Below are 21,159 nucleotides of genomic sequence, written 5' to 3'. Positions count from 1 at the left end.
TCAGAATAGAGAATTCCAGTCAAATGCATATCCTTTCTGGAAACACTTGAAGGCATGTGGGTACTTGGGTGGTAGTGATGTGTATTCAGCTTGTTCAGTGTTGATATCTCAGTATCTCACAAACACAAGATGAATAATAATGTTTATTCAAACGAGCACCATTCTGAATAAAACAGATTAGTCATGTTGATGATCTGAGGAGTCATAAAATTGTACCCTCATGCAAAGTTCTCAGAAAAAAAAAGTCCAGATATCTTTATTGCAGAGAAGATTAGATCCTTTGAACGTCAATGTATATCATTTTTTTTAACATAATTCTTGTTATTTTTTTATTGCACCCTACCCTTTCTTTATATTTATACTTGATTAGATTTCTTGTTCCTTGGTTATTGTGCCTGTATAATTAAGTTTGGTTATGCTTGTTTTTCTTGCACTGACAAACGCATCCATAATCATCATTTCTAACGACAGGTCCAATGGAATCATCATGACCAATTAAACTGGGGTTTCGCATCACCTCAATAGCATTTGATACATCATAAATCATCCTGCCCTAGAAAATGAAGAGTAATAAAAACCGTGTTGGTATAAAACAACACCGTAAGGGAACTCAAAATAAAAATGCAGTTGTGTGCGGTTCTGGGAGAGAAAGTTCCCCCCCAACTTTGAATTAAATCCAGTCATGAGTCAGGTCATGTCGGTGTTTCATACTGAAATCTGTCTCTCTGATGGTTATTACAAATGTGTGTTCTTTTTAGCCTAAGAACAGTGGAGTGAGATTTCAAACTCCCACCATTCTGATTCACCCACTGCTCCAGCCATGGTGAAGGAAGTCAGTGTACGTGCTGTAGAGAGCTGAAATGTCTGGGCCCGTCTGCCTCTCCCAGTCCTTTTACACAGTGGCCGCTCTCATACAGTCGTGACCCGCATTACCACCTCGCGGTTGGTGGCGGTGCCGAGCTGGGTGTCGCTGGGCCGCAACTGGCTGAGGATGTGAAGGATGGTGTAGCCACAGTGGTGGTTGAGAATAGTCCTAAGCCTTCGGACTCGCTGACCCCTCCTGCTGCTGTTGGCCAACCCGTGGGGGCTGGTGCGGGAGCCCCTGCCGGCAGCCGCTTTGCTGCTGGAGCTAATGGGGTCTCCTAAGTCCTTTGCCTTTTCGTAGTTAAGTACCTTCCATTGCTGGTTGACAGCTTGCCAACGCTTGAAGATTCTGTACACTGATGAGCCCTCGTGGATTATAAGGCCTAGGTGGAGATATAGATCGGCAGAGCGCTAGATTAGTGAAGATAAGGATTAGGGATTAGAAAAGAGAAATGCTTTTTTGTTGGTAAAAAGAACAAAAAGACAAAGATTACTCTGCTAAAAAGTATTTCCGATGGCTTCTGAAGAAGATATCGAGCCAAGCTAATGTGTGAGTTGAGCTTATTACTCAGCGTTTAAGATTCAAACACAAATAGACAAGAGCCTGAAAATTCAATTCAAAATCTGTTGAGCTGTTAACATTTAAATATTAAATAACAATTAAGACAGGACAGATTCACATTACTGCTAAAATGTCAGTATTTGAGGACACAATGCATATTCATTCTTCATAAATTTCACAGTCGTAATTTGCTATTATATCAAAGGATGATATGGGTTCATGGGTTACTGTAAAGTCTTGCAGTGAACAATATTTCTTAAAAAGAATACACTCCCTCTCCCATTACGTAAGAACTGGACCGCATTCTTGCAATGTATGGAATGTAGAATACGGCTATAGAATCAATGAATATCATGACATAATATTTGTCAAATTTGAAATTGGACGACTTTGCGTTCCCAGGTTACAGAAGCACAGATGCTGACAATTGCATCCTCAAGCAGTTCAGTTATATTCTGTAGTTCTGGGTTCTTCAGATGTGGCCCTGGTGTTCTGTAACCTGGTGTCCTGTTGGTTTCCATGTCAACCCATCACCGTGCCCCTTAATTAGAGACATCTGGTTCCCATGAAAAAAAAAACAGACTCCTAATTACGAGGTGAGTAAAAAAAAAAAAAACAGAACTCCAGTCATCCAGAAGCAGATCTGAAGAACCCTGCTGTAACTTATGAGTGAACAAAAAAATTTTACAATTTCTTTCAGAGCATTTTCTTTCAAACCCCCTCGAACAAACACAACAAACCTTTCTCTTTGAATCTGCACCGCAACTTTCATTTTGACGTTTCATGGGCTCCACCAGCAGGGGGCAGACTCACCTATGCAGACGATGTCCATGAAGCCATACATGCCGTAGCAGATCTGGAAGAGCAGGTCCTGACGCTGCCACTTAGCCGAGGGGCTGAGGGAGGACCAGACCAGCCAGGAGATGCTGGCGATGAGGAAGAGCGAGCCGAGGATGATGGCCGCTATCTGGACCTTCTCGATGACTGTGAGAGAGATAGCCTGCCACTGAGACAGAGGGAATTGGGGACACAGTGAGTCAGCAGCAACATGATATGGTAATGGTTTGAGTCACCAGTGCAGAGCTTATGAGCACTGCAGTGATATGAGCAATTGGTTTCAGTATGTTCCTGGTTTAGCATATTCATCAGTCAGAGGAGATGTGTTTTATATAAATCAGGGCTTAGATCAGATGATCTGGTTTCATATCATCGGTGAAGTGAGGTGAGGTTTTCAGCTTGGTTGTGTCTCTGAGAACTAAAACACAGCTGAAGCATTTGGTGATGTAATGACTGACATCCTCTTAAAATCCAAGTGAGGCCATGAATCAGAATTGTAAACGCTGTTGTAGTCAGGTCTCAGCAGAAAAGAGTTTAACACAATGAGAGTCGATACTTTCTGATCATTTTCTGACATTTGAGAATTGTAAGGTTAGTTGAGTCTCTCACTCTAGAAATGTTAATATGGTTGTAATAATTTCCAGTGCAAATACAGTAAAGCAGTGTACACTCCCCACACAGCATGCATGAAGAAGTGAAGTTTTCCACTGTGGTTGAAAAACAAAAACAAAAAAATAATTGGCATATTCATGTGAGTAGAGCAACTTGTCTTTTCTGCGTACCTGCAGGGGGTTCTTTGTGCTGATTGCCAGCACTTGGTATTTGAAGTAGCAGAGTTCACAGCTCCAGGAACCCCTCTCACTGATCCAGCGTATGAGGCAGGGCTGGTGAGTGCAACGCACAGAGCCATCACAGCGACATGGGCTCAACAGCTCCCCCTGCAGGACACAACACACAGTAGCATCTTAGATTCTTGGGGAACAGCATTTCTATAAACCTCTAAAATGCGACTGTCTACAGATATTGATAAAATTTCAGAAAGAGATTTGAATAAAACACATGATCTATTGTCTAAATTATGACCGTAGAATATTTCAGACAAATGTTTCTTAAAGTGAGGCTCAGTGTCATGGGAGAAGGACCAGTATGTTGTTTATCAAACTCTGTATTGATTAATAACTTGGTCTATTAAATACTGAATGAGTATTAAATATTGAATACTGTGTTTTATTAACAATGTCGACATTGTAGTTTAAGTTCATTCGCAGAACATAACTGCAAATCTTAGAAATTAATTAATTAATTAATTAATTAATTAATTAATTAATTAATTAATTAATTAATTAAAACAACAAAACTAATACATATGTAAGGGGGACTAAACAGCTTTTTCTCAGAAAAAGCCTTTTGTCTGTACATTGACCGTATAATGTCATCCTCCTCTGGACCTCAGTTTCAGATGTGTGAGTTTTTGCATCACTGTGTTAGCCTGAGGAAAGCACATCTGCTGTACTGACATAAAGCCAAGCTGCATGTATGTGTTATTGGGGTCATCTAGATCAATCTCAAACTCCTTGGTATTTATGCAACACAGGCATGGGACTTAGTCCACTGGGTTAGAATAACAGCAGAATGAATCCTGAGGCTAACAGCACTTTTGAAATCTCAGAGAGCTCCTTTTAAATTCCACACTCTTCAGCTGCTCTGTAAACTTACTGTGCTTCACACTTCAACACCACTTTAACCTCCTCTTCTTCCTCCCCCTCCTCCTCCTCCTCATAACAACCCACAGTAACATCTGAAACTCCTCAAGATCTCTTTTATGCTGTACAGTTTGTTTAACAATCCAGAGCACATTGAACATGCACGCATGTGTGTTTCTGGGTTTGTGTGTCTGTTCACGCGTGCTTCTGTGTGTGTGTGTGTGTGTGTGTGTGTGTGCATGCGTTTGTGTGTGTGTGTGTGTGGGCGGGTATGTACATTTGTGTTTAAATGATCCACACCAGGTCAATTAAAAAGTCTGTAATCAAGTTTGATTTGTTATCTCTACACCAGCGCTTGCCCTCCTGAAACACATAAGGCTCCGGGCCTCAGTTTTCTTGTGGTAATGAAATCATACCATTCAAAATGTAAAACAACCTAATACATCAGATGACTCATCAGCCAGGAGAGCAAACACAAATAAATCTGTAGACAGATTCACCTAATGGGTTTTAATTAATTTTGATTTTTTTTTTCCCCCAAAACATACACATTTAGTACTTGAGTAAGACCTCATATTAATAATACTAAGTGCTTCTTTTCAGTGAGTGTGTCTGGTAAGGGGGCAGAGACCAATTACTGACTCGACCAATGCCCAGCGGTCACTGTTTATGTCAGCGGGCCAACCTGATTTACGTAATTGTCATATTACTCATCTCCGTAGAATCGATGCAATTGTCCCTGTAAATTGTAAATTGATACATGGGCACAGCGTGCTAGCTCTTGTTGACGGGCAGGTATGCTTCACAGCCAAGGCACAGCTGCGAGAGAGGAAGAGCATTCAAATGAAAGAAATGCTAGTTTCCCCAGACTACTCACTCCAACAGTCATTTAGTCCAGGCCTCTGAAACATCAGCAACAAACATACTCTTCAACCCAAAACACAGACTCAAAGAAGCTAAGTTCAGCACTTATATGACAAAGCCCTGACAGGACTTCAGACTGATACAGCTCAGTCACAATGTTGACAACTTCTCATTTTTTTACAGGTGAACACACACACACACACACACACACCAATATTTCATGTCTCACATACATATGAAACACATTTACCCAGCTGACCTTACTTAAATTTTCTAATAATACAATGAGAACATCATGCCTCCAACACAGAGGAGCCTGAGATGACCCAGTCAATCAAGTGTTTGAATACCACAAGACTTTACTGAAACATGCTCTTAAAGAAGCATGCTAGCAAAATATTAATAAGACTCCATTTAATGCCAGGAAACAAAACAAATGAATACATAAATAAATGGAATATTGGAGCAAGAGAACAAATGAGAGCAGTGCTTGGATAAAAGAATGGAAATCAATGCAGTCGTTCAAAAGGAACCGGAAACAAAGGAAACAAGCAAAGGGCTCGGAACATAAGGAGGATCATGAGAGAAAAATGAAAATCTCCTCACATGTACAAAAGGGGGAAAGTAATCTAAGGACATTAATTGCATTGATTTGTTAACTGTGGCACACTGTGTTTAACCCGTGATGCGTGAGAGGCCTGGAAGTGTGAAAAGAATGTGAAATGCTTAAAGCTAGATAATCGCAATTGATCTCAGCGCAGAAAGCCTGGTTTATTCTTGTTCAGTCTCTGTTTAGACTAATAAGCAGAAAGTCTGGCAGAGTTTCAGCATTCATGAGATCAAACAAGGGCAACAGCGTATAGTTTCACTGGGTTTGAAATCAGCTCTGTTATGTGAGAAATGATTGCCTTGTGTGAACTGGACCAATGTTGACTTACTTCTGGTAGTTCAAAAGGTACTTTATTGTGTGCCCTTAATATACATATCCATAACATTTCAAACAGTCCAAAGCCTGTCATTGTGTTATTACATGATTATTATGTTTCACTCTGGGAGAGCACAAAGAAAAACGGTAATACTGATGGTAATACTGAGTTTCTACTGCATGTTTTTGGCGCTTATGTATTTAAACGTATGCACTTTTATTCTGGAAATTTCCCATACCTTTAGCTGCATTCTAAAGTCTGAATTTTAACCATCGCAGACTTTAACCACCAGTCATCTCAACCCTAAACTCTAACCATCAACAAAGCCTCCATAAGAGTGTCTACACAGCTTCATTTCCACACAGTTACAGACTCCCACAGTAAACCAATCAGGATTTTTTTTCTTCTTTTGTTTCTTTGTACACACATCATTTAAATCCAGAGGGGTGAGATATGCACAGAGTTATTCTATGATCCCATTGTTGGAAATAACCCTTTTAAAAAGACTCTGCTGATTTATTTATTGTGAACAGGTGGACATCCGAACTTCTCCTGGATGTGTCAGTCATGTCTGTTCCCTGGTACATGACAGAGATGACAGGTGACTAATGAGGATTGATTAGCCTCTGTCCCCCTGAGCTGAATAATTATGTTTGTTCAGGTAATAAGACCCACCACATGGACATGATTTGTGTCACCTGTTGTGACCTACCTGAGTCAGTCAATAACTGTAAAATGATTATAGGCAGCGCAAGGAAAGAGTGTGATCTCAGTTATAAAAAGGTACTAATAACTGAAAATATCTCAGACTAGAGATTTAGAGAAGCTCTTGCTTGCTCTTGGAGCTGTGAAAATAATTCGTCAGTTAATTCTCTTTGCCAAACAGTCTTTGTTTCAGCAAATTTAGTCTTAACCATTACAGTCGTTGCGCACCACGGTTCCCCTGAAGGTTTTAATAAGGTAACATAATCTCCATCTGCATAACAACACCATCAACAGCTTTTTTGAATCGGCTCGTTTCCATAGTTAACCTGCCACAATCCAGCAGTGAAGGTTTCAGAGCATCTGTTGTTTCAAAGCTTGGACACCATCCAAAGATCCATTCATTGTTCAGCCCATACATTACATTACGAATACAATGGCTGATATATATCCTTCAGGATTCCTTTAAGACATAACAATGACAGACATGCTTAAAGCTAAAACAACAAAAAAAAGGGGGGGGGGATGGTAACGTGTCAACTGTACAGCTTTTAGAACACTAAAACCACCCTTCTCCAACACTGATGACGGATATATCCATTAAAATCAGTGCCCAAACTATGCAATTCCATGATCTGATGCACATCATTAATTTTTCTCTTGGTTTGGGGGATGGTTTTACCTTTTGCAACGTGCAAACTGATCTATATAAATTTGTAAAAAAAATTAACATTCATTAAATCTTATTAGTGACTAAATCCCTGAGCACAACCATGATAGGTGGACACTATGTATGCTTTTGTCATCCCTGACTAGTGCACATCCCTTTTGTGTGTGTGTGTGTGTGTGTGTCTAGACTTATATAGGCTGCAAGTTATAGATCACCTTACGCCTATCACTGGTGTAGAAGAGTGAGTGCACAGACAAGATAAAGCTTGGCATTCAGATACTTCGAGTTTGAAATGTTTCAGATTTCTGAATAGATCACAAAAGAGAGTAGGATTACAAATGTTATGGGGAGAGCTATAAGGCGACACACACCACTACCTGTCACTGCCTCAACAAAGACATTCATGTTTTTCCCCCATCACTTCTCCAGCCTTTGTTTGAAATAGTCATGCCCAAAACACTATGGTAAGATTTCATAAAGAGCAAACACGTTCATGTGACAACGTTTTACGTGCTCTAAGAATGGCAATGAAAAGGGCAATGAAAATCCAAAAAAACAAATACATTGTGTTAAAATACCATAGGCGGGGCAACGTGCTTGTGAAGCCCAATCTAGGACAGTTGCTACCTGCTCAGGTCCTTGGAAGCAGATCCGGCACTGGGGCGTACGCATTCCGCTCGCTGTGCTACTAGAGAGGGAGACAGCATCAAGGCCCGCCTGAAGCTTGGGGTCCTTCTCCTCAAACGCTAGGCTCCTCGGCCTGGGATCACTCCCGTAGTATTCCTCCTCGTCATCGTGGGAAGAGCAGTCGGTGAAGGGTGGCCATCCGCAGCCGCCCATCCCGAGCCCTCGCATGGTTGTTCGTCTGTTTGAGTCTACGTTTGTGTCTGACTGTCTAGAACCGGATCGCATGAAAACAAGCACCTTCAGTTCGTTGAAAAACATGCGAATCCGGTTCTTCAGCATTTTTTACTACATGTGTATAATACTGGTTTAATAATGAATTAGTCAAATAGATATAAGTTGCATGTATTATTATTATTATTATTATTATTATTATTATTATTATTATTAGTGTTGTTGACAGGCCTGCGTTTATTGTTTTTATTGTTATCAGTATTGTTATAAATATCACGTTACTTGAGATATGGAGCAAAGTCACAATCTGCAGAGGAGTGTCAAGGCCAGATATATAAACAAAGGTATATCATGTTGAATTAAAGAATTTTTAAAGTGATGGTGCCTCTGTTGGCATGTGTGTCTTTGTCAATGCGGATGAACGATTTTTCTCCTAATCAGGCCGACTGAAACGACTAGTGTCAGCTGACAAAAAAATCCCAATTTGATATCGCAGAGTATGTTGTTATAATTTCAAATGTCTATCAATACATTGTCCCGGATCTGAAGCAAAAATGATACATTCTGCTATCCAAAGCAAAAGACAGAGCGAGCGAGTGAAAGCGGGACTACAGAAACGGAATCTATAAAATGGCATTTCAGAAAAAGAAAACACCACGTTAGCATCACATCCACATAGTCATAACTGAGGCTCCTTGCCCGTAACATAATCCACAATATTGCAATGAAAAAAATCGGACGCAAGTTCTGCTCGACGGTAATTATATAGTCTCTTTACAAGAGCTCCTTACAAGCGTTAGCCACCAGATAATGACAAGTCTTTCATATTATTTTGACCACGTTCTCGTCGATCTAAAAAGGCTAATTCTGATATCACTTGCATTCATGGACCAGGTTTACAATCCATTGAGTTGGCATTTTAAAGGCGTTGGGAAAAACAGACCAAAGAGCCGAGAGAAGCCCAACATCTTTTCTTCATCTGCTGTTCACGACGATTCTCCGAACCCTGTGTCTCTTTGCAACGCCCCGAAAAAGCTGTGAAGAACCGGGATAAAAAAATAAATGCCTTGTTTGCAGGAACACAGCAATTTCCTTATAAGAAAGGCGTGATGACGGTTAAATACATCCCAAGTTGTAATGCCACTATACTGTGATACTGATGCTTCTCCCACTGGTTCTCCGGCGAAATGGACGTCTTCCTGAGTACACGAACGCTGCCTTTGCTTCCGGACCAAAATGTTTATAGTAGGTCATGAATGACAATTAGTCGATGACAAATAATTTCGCTGCTATTCTCGTTGTTTTGGTGAGATAACCAGTGGGAAATTCCGCCGAATCGTTGTGTATTGACAAGCACCACTGTCCAGGGTGCTGATATCGCCATGACGTATCCTGCCACGTGTAAATGACACCCGGGAAATATAAAGTGGAGGTGCGGAGCAAGGAAGAGGGAGTGTCTTCAGTGTGGTCTTCAGTGGAGAGAGGCGCCTTTCTCGTGAAAAGTTAGTATAATTACAACATCGCTCGGGTCATTCGGTCAGTTTAATCAGCAGCCGTAGAGAAGCACGCTATTGACTGCACTAACTAAGTGACTCCCATCATTTTAGATTCCTAACAATCTACGCACGCTACCATCTAAAAATTGATCTGAATCGATTTTTCACGCGTTCTTTTAGTGTGTATTGAATAGTAGAGTCTGGCGGCAGAGTTGCTGTGATAAGTACAAGGGCAATCAGGGTCTTTTTCCCCGAAAGATCTAATGCAGCGAGAGAGACACTCATATTTCCAACCTTCACTGCACCTACACATTGTGTGTAGTGTTGTATTAATACTGTATCGTTGTCACACTGAGATCAGAGGCAAAATACGAACTACAAACTTGCAGTATCATTTATTTACGCGTAATGTTGAATAATACGCACGGTAGAGTCTTGACGAAGTGCAGGTTACATTTTATTTTCTGACAGCTGAAATAATTTGTGGAGTGTTATAATCAGAGTGAACTTGGGATGTCATCGATTTAGCCATTTACAGTGTTCACTCTCCTTAGTTTACCAACACAGCTTATCCAGGCTTCAGTATTTCACCTAAACTCTACTCACTTATTCACTCTTAAGACTCCTATCCATTCACTTCAAACTACACACAGCAAACCGTCCCGCGGACTCCTAAAAAAAACCCCTCACTTCCAGTGGCACACAGTGTCTGTGAGTTGCTTCTTCCTGCCACATGCCACGCAGAAGTCTCCTCCAGCAGGCTGTCTAATGGCCTGAGCTGATTTATTATTACAGCAGAGTTGCTCTGCACCACTGCTCAAAGTGGGTCGGTTGAAAACATTAATAATTGAATTGTTCCAAAGTAAGAGCGCCTCACCTCTATATATGCACTATGGTGCAAATGCATCGGGCATTTTCACCGCTGGTCTAGATCATTTTTCATGCATTGCTTATGTTTGTTAAGATGAGAGATAGTGCAGGAGGATTGATCTCAACACCACTGCACATGAATAGATTGTTGAAAATAATAGATCACCATCAATATGACACACTAAAAGAGTAGGGGGTGCTAGCTAGTACACATGGTGTGCCAAAAGCACCCTCTCTACCACTGGTCAGCTAGTCAGAGCTGCTGACAATGGCTCTTTGTCTCACACTGGGAAGACAAACTAACACTGGACGCCTGTCTCCTCCAGACAGACAGGCTGGTCCATCTTAATTTGCACTAACAACATGTACCCAGCCTGTTTCATTATTTATGCTGTTATTGACCTGTTTGTCTCCCCATGCTGATGAGAGAGATTACTCTTCCTCTTGGTTTGCCTTGCTCTGTGTGTAGAATCTCAATTAGCCTCATCATTGTCTTGTCTTTCCTGATCCTGCTTCACTACTCCATGCTGTCCGCATCGTGGTGGGAGTTACTCATGGGTCAAGACCCAAACAGGAAGATACTGGTGTCACGTTTAGCTGACAACATCATGCTATGACAGCAGCACCATTGGGTGCCATGCAAAGCTGTGACATGATAACAAATCAAGCTGAGGGAACAAGATGATGTAACTGATTGACTCTAGGGTAAAATAATGATGCATGACTGTCATTTAATGCAGCAGGCATGCTTTTTTCCCCCTCTGAATCCAAACTGCTCCTTTTTCTATTATTTTTCATAGTTAAAAGATGCTCTTTGTTTTGTAAGATCACAAACTGCATTCCATGTTGAAATAGATACATATAGTTTCTTTTTTTTGTTTTTTTATGTGGTCTTGTCATCTCTGTATTTGTTTCTAATTCCAAGACTTTGTGGAGCCATTGCTATCTGTGTCTCTGGACAGGTGGTCAGCCCTGTTGGTGCAGCTCTGTGCCATTAAACCAGAAGAATCTACTCAGCATATGGGCTTGCATGGCAGGGTGGGGACTGGACACATGCCCTGAGTAAGCAGGCTGACAGGATGAGCACTTGCTTCCCCAGACGTGCCCAGATTCCCGTGGACTGGAACTTTAGAGACATCAGATAGCTTGTCGTGCACGTTTTACTTACGTAAGCCCTGGATCTCCCTAGAATTCTCATTGAAACCAGGGCCAAGTAATGCCAAAGTTCCATTTATAGGTCACAGGCCCAGACACATATAGCGCCTGTTACGTCACAGAAAATTTATGCATTGAAATTACAGGCAAAATACAGTCAGTGGTCAGTTTCAGGAGGTACACCCATTTTGTATAGGGTCAGACTCCCGTTTGCATCCAAAAGAGCCTGAATTCTTCAGGGGGAGAGAAACAGGGTGGCAGAAACATTGCTTAGGGATGCTGGTCCATGCTGGCATGAGAGTATCATGCAGTTGCTGCAGATTGGACAGCAATACATTCACACTATGAACAGTCTATTCCACCTCATCCCAAAGATGCTTTACTGGACCGTGGTCTCAGGACAGCACAGGCAACTACAGCAAAGTGAACTGACTGGCATGTTCATGAATCCAAACTGGGATTAAAAAAAAAATCTGTTCTGTGACATGATACATGTTCCCTCTGAAAGTACCAATCTGACTGTGAACATGAATTTATGTATCCGGACAGCAACCATTTTCAAATATACTACACCATTCAAAAGCTGCTGAACTTAGAGCAATGGACCTAACATTTAAAAACATTCCCCATACAATGCCACCACCCTGACTAGTGTGTGTACTGCTGACACCAGGCAGGATGGGTCCAGGATGGGTCTCACGCTGCTTGTGGCAAATTCTGTCTCTGCTGTCAGTATGGCACAACAGGAACCAGGACTGGCTGGGCTGGGCAGAATTTTTCCACTGTGTGACCGTGTCCACTGTGACCATGGGCTCTCTGAAACCACATTGTGTTCGGCTGACAGGAGTGGAACCCAGTGGGGTCATCTGCTGCTATAGTCCATGCGTAACTAAGGCAAGATGAGCTGTGTGCACTGAGTGCTGTGCTGCACCAGGACTTGCCTGTTTGTGGCCTGCCAGTTTGTTTGCTTATTCTCATTCAACTTCTCTTATAACCATTCTCGTTAACCCTAGACACTGTTACGTGTGAAACGAACAACAATCCCGTCTGAGACAGAATGGAACCGTACTGTCTGCGCAGCATTATCAAAGCTACCACACCCACTCAGGTCACTGTATTCAAACAGTGAGTGGGTTTACTGGTACTGTTTATCTGTTTTACCTATCAACGTGTTTATCTAAGAGCAGTCCATTTTCATGAACAGGTGTGTATAATAAATTAGTGAAAATAAACCCTTTTATGACTAAAAATATTTATGTAGGGCTTCTCATATGTTGTTAGCATGCTGATGGCATGTATTTCTAACTTATCTGTGAGAGCTCTTTCTATGTCATTGACTGTCCCCTCACTTTCAGCCACTCACATCATGGATGATTGTACTAAGTGTCCCAGAGAATGCTGTTATAGATGCTGTTTGCCATGGCAAAGCGCCACAGGTGCTGTTCACAGCAGCCTTTCATCACAGTCAGTTGTGCTGCTACTGTGTACAGAGACTGCAGACAGAACCCAGACAAAGACAGAGCTGACAGCTAAACTGGAAATTCTACTGGGAAAGTCATTATAGGTGAGTCTGTGTTTTAAGTTTCTTTTTATGGTCAGACCGCTGTTTTGCTTTTTTGTCACATTTACTTTAGTCTGTGTGAAAGGTAATGTGTTCAAGTTTATGAAAAGCTTTGTTTTACCCTTTTCACTGAATGGCCTGAATGTCTACACTTGCATTTCCAGGGTTGAAAACATTGGTTTTGCCAGAAATAAAAGGAAACAGTTTGGTTGAGTGTTGTTTTTTGCTTATTATTCACAATGATTAACAGTTACTGCAGGTTGTTCAAAGCCACTTCTGATGGTCCTTTCAATCAGCTACTAAACAAGGCCTGGAAAACACAGCTAGAGCAAGAGTGTTTTCAGGCCCACTGTTTCCCTCAACGAGACAGTGATCTACTGATCTGCAGCAGAAGTGTGCTCCTTACCCAGCACTACAGGAATGACCTGATTTATACAGTCCTGTAGTGTGTTTTTGCCGTTGTTGTTTTAATCAGTCCCTGTGACTGCCACTAGAGAGCAGTAGACTTGAGGGAATAAGGATACTGGGAAACTGATTTGATCTTGTTCAAATGACCTAAACAGCCTGTCAACCTCCCATCAGGCAAAGGATCATGGTCCACATATTTCTTGGCTTCTCTTCCTCTAACCACTTCCTAAAATCACACAGGCCTGGTTTCAAAACTGATACATGGATTCTAACATAGAATGTGTTACCAGAGGAACAGTTCAGCTGTGATTTTCGTTTGTGGACTTAAAGGTCTCTTTGTCACTGCTTTGTATCCAAAACATTCACATGACAACTAGACACTCCCACCACTCTTCTAACCCACATCTGTACACTGTCTGAACTGTGCGTGTAACTTTTTTCTTTCAAAAGGATCATCTTAAATTGCCAAGCACTCAGATAAAACCCAGAAAAAAAACACTCAACACAGTGTAAACTGAGAAGTTTTAATTGGAAAACCACTCTCAGAAATACAAGTTAAGTCCAGTGAAAGAGGAACACACAGAGTTCAAAGTAAGGTATTACGATCTACAGCTGACGGAAAATTGATATTAAATACACTTTTAAATGGATATTGGCATGGCAGGGACAACCCTCAAAATGTACTGTTCAAGCAAGAGTTACACTAGGAGTACCTGTGTTAAATTAATCGCAAATTAATGCTCTCTGATAGTCAAGGTGTCATTTGAGCATTCCCTGCTGGACAAAGAGTAACAGTTACAAACACAAAAGTGACTGACAGGTTCCATCATCCATCTGTGTTATCTGGGAGAAGTATTCATAGGTTGAGAGGATTTAAGACTGAACCGGTCGAGTGACCTCCTCACTTTTCTCCAATAAGTAACATAAGACACGTTAAAAGGTAGAATGACAAACTGACAATGACCAAACACAAATCAACATTAAAAAATAACTTAGCATAATTATTGGCATTTACATGAGCAGAAGGAAAGCTAAACACTGTTTGGAGAAAAAAAGGAAAAAAAGGCTTTTAAAAAATAAAATAAAATTAAAAAAAAAACAGTGCAATGTAGACTGTTCAAGTTTGTCGGCACAAAAGAGATGAAAAGAAAAATGGTATGTTTTAGGTGTTAAAGGGAACTGCTTGTGTTAAAAAGCATCTACACCCTGAAAAAAAAACAAATCTAAGTTTTCAACAGCCTATTCATTAGAAAATAACTACAGTCAATCTCATTGACTAACTCTGATGGACACACAACTTGACCCTTCCAAAACTGAGTCTGTGAGTTGTTGACCATACAGCAACACATATTCCACCCACAAGTCAAACCTGTGAGACAGTCTGTCACTCAAACACCAAAATCTGACCTTAACAACAGAGAGAGAGAGAGAGAGAGAGAGGAAAAAAGAAATCTAAAACAAACTTAAAGATGCAGCATCTGCACAACATACAAACTAAACTATGATCCTACATACACAGAGAGCCAGTGTAAGGAGAGAGTGACAGTAAAGGTCAGGCTTTTGTGGTTTAAATAAACATTGGCAAGGTTACATGTATGTGAAAACACATCCACCCCATCACCGAAGACACAATGTACAACACAAGGGCTGCAGTCCATGGCAAAGGGATTTTTAAAATCATTTATATGGCTCAGTTACACAAATTTTAAATATTCTCACTAAAAACCTAATTTCTATGCTAAAAAAAATCACCTAATGAGAAAAATTTCAAACGCATAGCGCACAACATGTGAATTAGGCAGGTGTTGGTGGAAATGTATACAGATCATAATCACAAAACAAAGAAAAGTTTTAACTAGATTATTTCATTGTCGAAAACAGTAACATTAATCCATAAACTACATGTTCTTACTGATACTGATTACTCACTATTTTGTGCAGTAACTCACTTGAATAAGGTTAAAACTAAAGCGCTACCTTGAGACTACTTGACTGCCGCACAGCACTGTCTTGTTTCTGGATTACGTAACTTGTATAGACCACATCACAGGGAACGGAGGGTAGCTCTACACAGGCCTATAAACATGCAAACACCAAGGCCCTTTTACATCCTGGCTTTTTCATTGCCTTTCAAACACAGCCCAAACACTGAGTGGAAACCTGGCTCAGAAGACTGGGAAAAAATTCTCTCAAATCAAGGATAGGCACCACCACCCGAGTCGGTGATTTCACCTTCATCCTGTCATGCATGAGACGTCAGTCTTCCGTTGGTTAGTTTCAGCACTCAGCGCGCTCTTTTGTTTTTTAATATTAGTTAAGAGGCAGGGGTGGGGATATGCAGAGAGAGGAAGAAAGAAAAAATCTGACTCTATTCAATTCAAATGTGCTCCCATATGTCTCTCGACACTGGAGCTGTAGGATGACGGATTGGGTGAGGTGCGCGTGTCAGGGCAGGTTAGTGCTCAACTGCTGCTCATGTTGAACATGTCAGTGTTTCTAAGTGTGTTTCTTTCCTTTTTTGTATTTTTTTCTTTAATGTGTGCAAAAGTAAAGTGGAATTGCTGACTCAGGCTACAGCACTGTGGGGCATGAGGGAGACTATAAAAAAGCACTGGGGTTAGCTCTGGGGTCCTTCTGGTTCCTGTAACGCATGGCAAGCCAAACTCCCAAAATCTAGAACCAAAGAAAAGAAAAAATCATCAGCTCATTAGCATTTCTTCCTATGGTTGCCATCGTGGAGACAACTGCATTTGTCATTTGAAAAAGGCACATTCTGTAATTAGCCCCAGTCATCTGAACTCAAAATCACAAGCTCACTAACTGCAAAGTATGACAGAACCAGGCTTAATCACTGACATTACATACATATTAGGCACTTTAAACAGCATTACTGACATGGGAAGCAGATGACGAGTATTTTTTCTGTTGGGAGGGAAATGAAAAAGTGGCCAGCAGGAATGGTGTGTGGATGGAACAAACCTCTGTGAAGCTGAAGAAAAGCCCTACGCCTCCCAAAATTTTCAGCACCTCTGAGGAGTGTTGCAGCATCCTCTCCCCGCACGTCTGGCACTTGCTGGTTTTGTCCTGTGGCGTCTTACACGGCTACAGGGGAAACAGAAAAAAAGATGAAGTCTTTTACATTCACATTTTCACATGCGGTGGAGCAGAACTAGCTTGGCTACTAACTGATCAAGGAAAATGCAAGACAATAGTCCCAAAAACAGAAAACTACAGATCTGACATTAAAGAAAACCAACACAAAATAGATCAGTGACGTCCTTGGTAAAGATGAAAGACAAAATTCCTAAATCTGCAGTACTCTTGGTCCTCCAGAAACAGCACTGGGTAACTCAGTGTTGTCATATACACAGTGACACCTGATATCTACGACTGCATTTTTACATGAGAAAATGCACTACTTCGTGGTTTCAGACAACCCTGTTATCTAACTGATTCCTCTCCCTGAATGATTGTGTAATCGTCTATTCTGGCATGAGTTTGGGCAAGCTTTCTGGAACTCACTGTGCCCCTTACACACACTCCAAAACACTCTCACTAGTTTACATACACGCACAAACAGAGACACACACAGAAACACACTCTAGCAAACACTCACCCTTACATTCTTTTTGGAGGGGGGCTTTATGTACTACAACGTCCACTGAAAATATTGTTATGCGTCTTAATGAGTTCTTAGAAGTTCTTTGTTTTTTTATGCTATGTGAAAGAGTAAAGAGTCTTTTTCTTGCTTATATTTGAATTGACTAAATTCAAATAAATGCATACAATAACATTCCCCCTTCATTTACCTCTGTTTCAGGGTAACACATTTTGGCTGTTGAAAATGATTTTTCAAAACCACTACCCACTGTGGCATTATTAAGGAAACAAATGGTTTTTACATGCAATACCTCCTCAATGATGATGATGAAAAAGCAGTATGTTAATGCACCCTTTTCCTCATTTTGATTTGTACTCACAAGAGTCTGAAGTATTTCTGATCATCTTTGACACCAATTTTAGCAAAAGAGAAAAAAAACTTCTTTTGTTTAAAAAAAATAATAAAAAGAATTGTTTGAAATGGCCTAACATTAAAGATTCCCCCATAAATTAAATAAAAAAAAATACAGCTCATACCTGGGTTGTTTGTTCTTTTTTTAATAAAGATTTTAGTAGGTCCAAATGATTAAACCCAAACTACAACCATCTGGATATAAAATGTAGCTGAGGAGGTGAGGGGAGCTGAGAGAGGGACTATGCTTACGGCCTGACACAGTGCGTAATCGCGTTCGTAGATGGAGATGAGAAAGAGCGAGAGAGAGACTTCACTTACGGCCTGACACAGTGCGTAATCGCGTTCGTAGATGGACCGACTCTGGGTGTTGTTAAACAGTCCACAGCAGTTCAATTTCAGCTCAAGAGCTTCGATGGTTTTATTGCTCATCATTCCCCATGTGGAGTCCAACAGCTTCTCCTGCAACAGCACAATACAAACGCAATCATTCAATGAGTCTGTAGAAGAAAAATAGCTACTCAATTTCAGCCAATGAGTATTACAAAGAGCTGTATCAGGCCTAAGGATAATTAACCTCAGTGATGTATTCAAGCATATACCAAAAAACAGGAAAAATAAAACGGTGACGAAAGGTTCATGAATTACACATATCACGTTTTCATCTCACAGCAGGCAGGAGGCCTGACAGTAACAAATCCAGAAGCACTCACCTGCTGGTCCTGATTCATGGCCAAACAAGAGCAGGACACACCAAACTGGAAGAGAAACACTATGAACAAAATGACCATGTACTGAAAAAAGAGGCATTAGTCAAGGAAATGTCCGACTGACACATGTATAGCTCTAAAATTACTCTCATTTACAATTTAGCATTATAGAAATGCAATCATGAGATTAGATTATGTGACAGTAAACCAATAATTGTGTGCTCAAGCAAATATACCGACTACTTCATATTTTCACTTAAATATCATATAAATATAGCACAAGCTGAAAACACATTAAGCTCAAGTGGAAACTGGACAAGAAGGGAAGTGGACAAAAAGTGGACCCTACGAAATGACCTTCTCAGTAACTAACACTGGACCGTGTACAGACAGGGAAGGATACAAAGAAGAGCATGACTTGATGATGGTGGACTGCACCGATGAGACCGACAATGGCGATAAGTAGGAGGAAAAAACCCACGGCGATAACTCCACCAATGATGTGGATGCTGAAGACGATGCCAAAGCCCTTACCCCATGCTGCTACACCAATAAGCAGCAGTCCCACCAGCTATGGGAAGAAAAAGCAGCCAGTCAGTGAGATGGAGCAACTGGACACAATGACATTTGTTTTATGACATCACTGTGACAGCTCTGAAGACAACTATATGATTCACGTAGTTTTTACGAGGGAAAAAAATGTTTATAGTTTAACACTGAAAATATCTATGTTGGAATGCAGTAATAGACATCTATGTTTTTAATTCATCAAACCATTTTCTTGTATATCTAATTCACAGAGAGGTAAACAGAAAAATGTAAAGATAATTTTTAAAAATTCAAACAGAGCACAAATTTCAATTTTTTTTTTCTAGAACGACTGAATTCTTTTTGCTGTCTCCTAACTTTCACTATCATGGACATGAGACTCCAGGTTACTCTTATGTTTTATATGACTTTCCTGTGCACAGTTGTTTTCAAAGGTAAAAAAGGAGGCGGGTGACTAAATGTAACTCAATTTGAATGTGGTTGGAAATATTGCGACAACAGACTGAACAAGAGACACGTGTAGTCCCAGGAATTTGCTTAACACTGCTTAAACGGTGGCCTGATAGGAGGCAATTGAGGAATGTGTGAGACAGATAAAAATCTTTTAGTTAATTATAAATTTGTAAGTTTGGTCACAGAGAACAGAGCAACCCTGTCCACCAATGAGTCAGGAACACAGCGAGTGCACAGCACTAGCCAAAATCCCTGATGACCAAACACTGTCCACTCAGTATTTGGATAAATGCAAGCCCCAGGGATATAATTATGAAACTATGTAGAAACACATGAAGGCGCTGACTCGCAGAAGATAGGTTTAGGTCGCTACTTGTCATTACCAAATAAGAACAAGTCAACATAAAGTGAGCTTCTCCAGGGATAATCTGTATCATTAGCAACTTCAAAGCAAAACGAAAACAGAAATATCATGATACAGCATCTAAACAACTGATTATTTTCTATTTGCCAGACACAACTGTGAAGATACAATCCTGCCACAGAGTGGTTAAGGAACAGAGCTGAAAACTTTATTGGACAGTTTCCAGGTCAGATTATCCAGAGTCTTAGAAAACGTCTCAGTGTAAATGAGGATTTTACAGTGAAATTCCTTCCTATCCAAGGACTAGCTAGGCTTACCATTTCCACGAAAATCTCTGGGGAAACCAATGTTTACATGTAAAAATATTCTGACTCGTCAATATTGATTCGACATTGGAATTGGCTGCAAGTCAACCACTTCCATAATCCACAATGCCAAATTTAGGAGTAACAGGACAAGGTACTGAATGTTTTGGGCATCCATCAGCAGGGTATATGCTGACATAATAGATGAAAGATGCTGGCTATCTGATAAGCCTTCACATCAATATCACAATGTTACATTGTCTTCATTCAACTCAAATAACAGGATTGTCCAACAGCTCTTGTCCTATGATTAAGTTATCGCTTATCATTTTCAACAGTTTCACAAGATCTCTGAAAACTCCAACCTCAAACTATGCTTTCTATTCAGCATAGTCGGAGGTGGGGGTTTACAGAGATCTTGTGAAACTAGAACATTTTGCCTCTTAGCTGTTACGCAATACCAAAGCTACCGCGCACGGACTGACATAATCACGTAGGGGTTAGCTAGCCAGCTATAGTATTAGCAAGTGTCTTCCAACTTAGTCTATAAAAATGCGAGGAGACATTTCCTAATCAATAACTTATGCTATTTGCCCTCGTATGAGATAACTACTCTATCGGAGAGTGGCTAAAAGAGCTCAGTACGCGTTGTTTTACTTCATTCAAACCAGCCTGTTAGCCGCATTACTAGGCTACCGACAAACATACTCACATTCACGCAGCTTTGATGTTTTAATCATGTGATATGAGAATATCGGGCGTGCTAGCCCAGCTACTAAACTCGGTCAATGACGGTGTTAGATACCTACTAACAATACACTTTGGAGACCGTGTATAATATTTATTATCTGGTTATTTATTATTGGTTCTGACATTAAGAGACCTGTAGAAGTTTTGCCCAATTAACGCCAACGCAAATACTGCCAACCTAACTGGCTAACATAACATGCTTAATAAAGACTGGCGATGCTAGGTTATCTGTTGAAGTGAGCTTTTAGCTACAGTGGCGCGTTAGCTAGCAGCAGAGTGACCTCACCATGTAAACAACGTTGAGAGAACAGAGTGCATTCTTCGAGCAGGTAAATCCTCCACAGACCATGGTGCTCCTTGTGGCATTTAAAAAATAATAATCAAATGTGTTATCTTACTCCTCTTTGTAGCTATATGCCTAGGACTCTATGCTAACAAACTAACTGTGCTTCTTAGCCCAGTCAACTCTCCAACATTCGACGAGAACATTACTGCGGAGGCGGAACCATTTACGTCATACGCTCTCAACAAATTCGACCG

General features: G+C 40.7%; 2 protein-coding genes across 4 annotated transcripts; both read right to left on the bottom strand.

The window, feature by feature from the left end:
• Nucleotides 1-909: 909 nt before the first annotated feature.
• On the bottom strand, nucleotides 910-8,094 carry marchf9 (membrane-associated ring finger (C3HC4) 9). Its single transcript, XM_030769958.1, has 4 exons — nucleotides 7,756-8,094; nucleotides 3,046-3,201; nucleotides 2,240-2,432; nucleotides 910-1,247 (listed from the first exon to the last, which is right to left on the bottom strand). The coding sequence occupies exons 1-4, from the start codon at nucleotides 8,092-8,094 to the stop codon at nucleotides 910-912; spliced, it is 1,026 nt and encodes a 341-aa protein (XP_030625818.1).
• Nucleotides 8,095-13,984: 5,890 nt separating this feature from the next.
• On the bottom strand, nucleotides 13,985-21,085 carry tspan31 (tetraspanin 31). Of its 3 annotated transcripts, none has more exons than XM_030768610.1 (6): nucleotides 20,906-21,085; nucleotides 18,602-18,769; nucleotides 18,202-18,282; nucleotides 17,801-17,950; nucleotides 16,456-16,560; nucleotides 13,985-16,149 (listed from the first exon to the last, which is right to left on the bottom strand). In XM_030768610.1, the coding sequence occupies exons 1-6, from the start codon at nucleotides 20,966-20,968 to the stop codon at nucleotides 16,075-16,077; spliced, it is 642 nt and encodes a 213-aa protein (XP_030624470.1). In that variant the 5' UTR covers nucleotides 20,969-21,085; the 3' UTR covers nucleotides 13,985-16,074. The 3 variants fall into 3 exon arrangements, with proteins under 3 accessions (XP_030624470.1, XP_030624469.1, XP_030624471.1); XM_030768609.1 differs by having other exon boundaries at nucleotides 16,456-16,578; nucleotides 17,810-17,950; XM_030768611.1 differs by lacking the exons at nucleotides 18,202-18,282; nucleotides 18,602-18,769.
• Between the last annotated feature and the right edge of the window lie 74 nt (nucleotides 21,086-21,159).

This window comes from Chanos chanos, chromosome 3 (genome assembly GCF_902362185.1).
Source record: "Chanos chanos chromosome 3, fChaCha1.1, whole genome shotgun sequence".
In the NCBI taxonomy this organism is placed as follows: Eukaryota; Metazoa; Chordata; class Actinopteri; order Gonorynchiformes; family Chanidae; genus Chanos; species Chanos chanos.
Note: the sequence above shows the minus strand (reverse complement) of the source record. Positions and strands in the feature narration are given on the sequence as shown.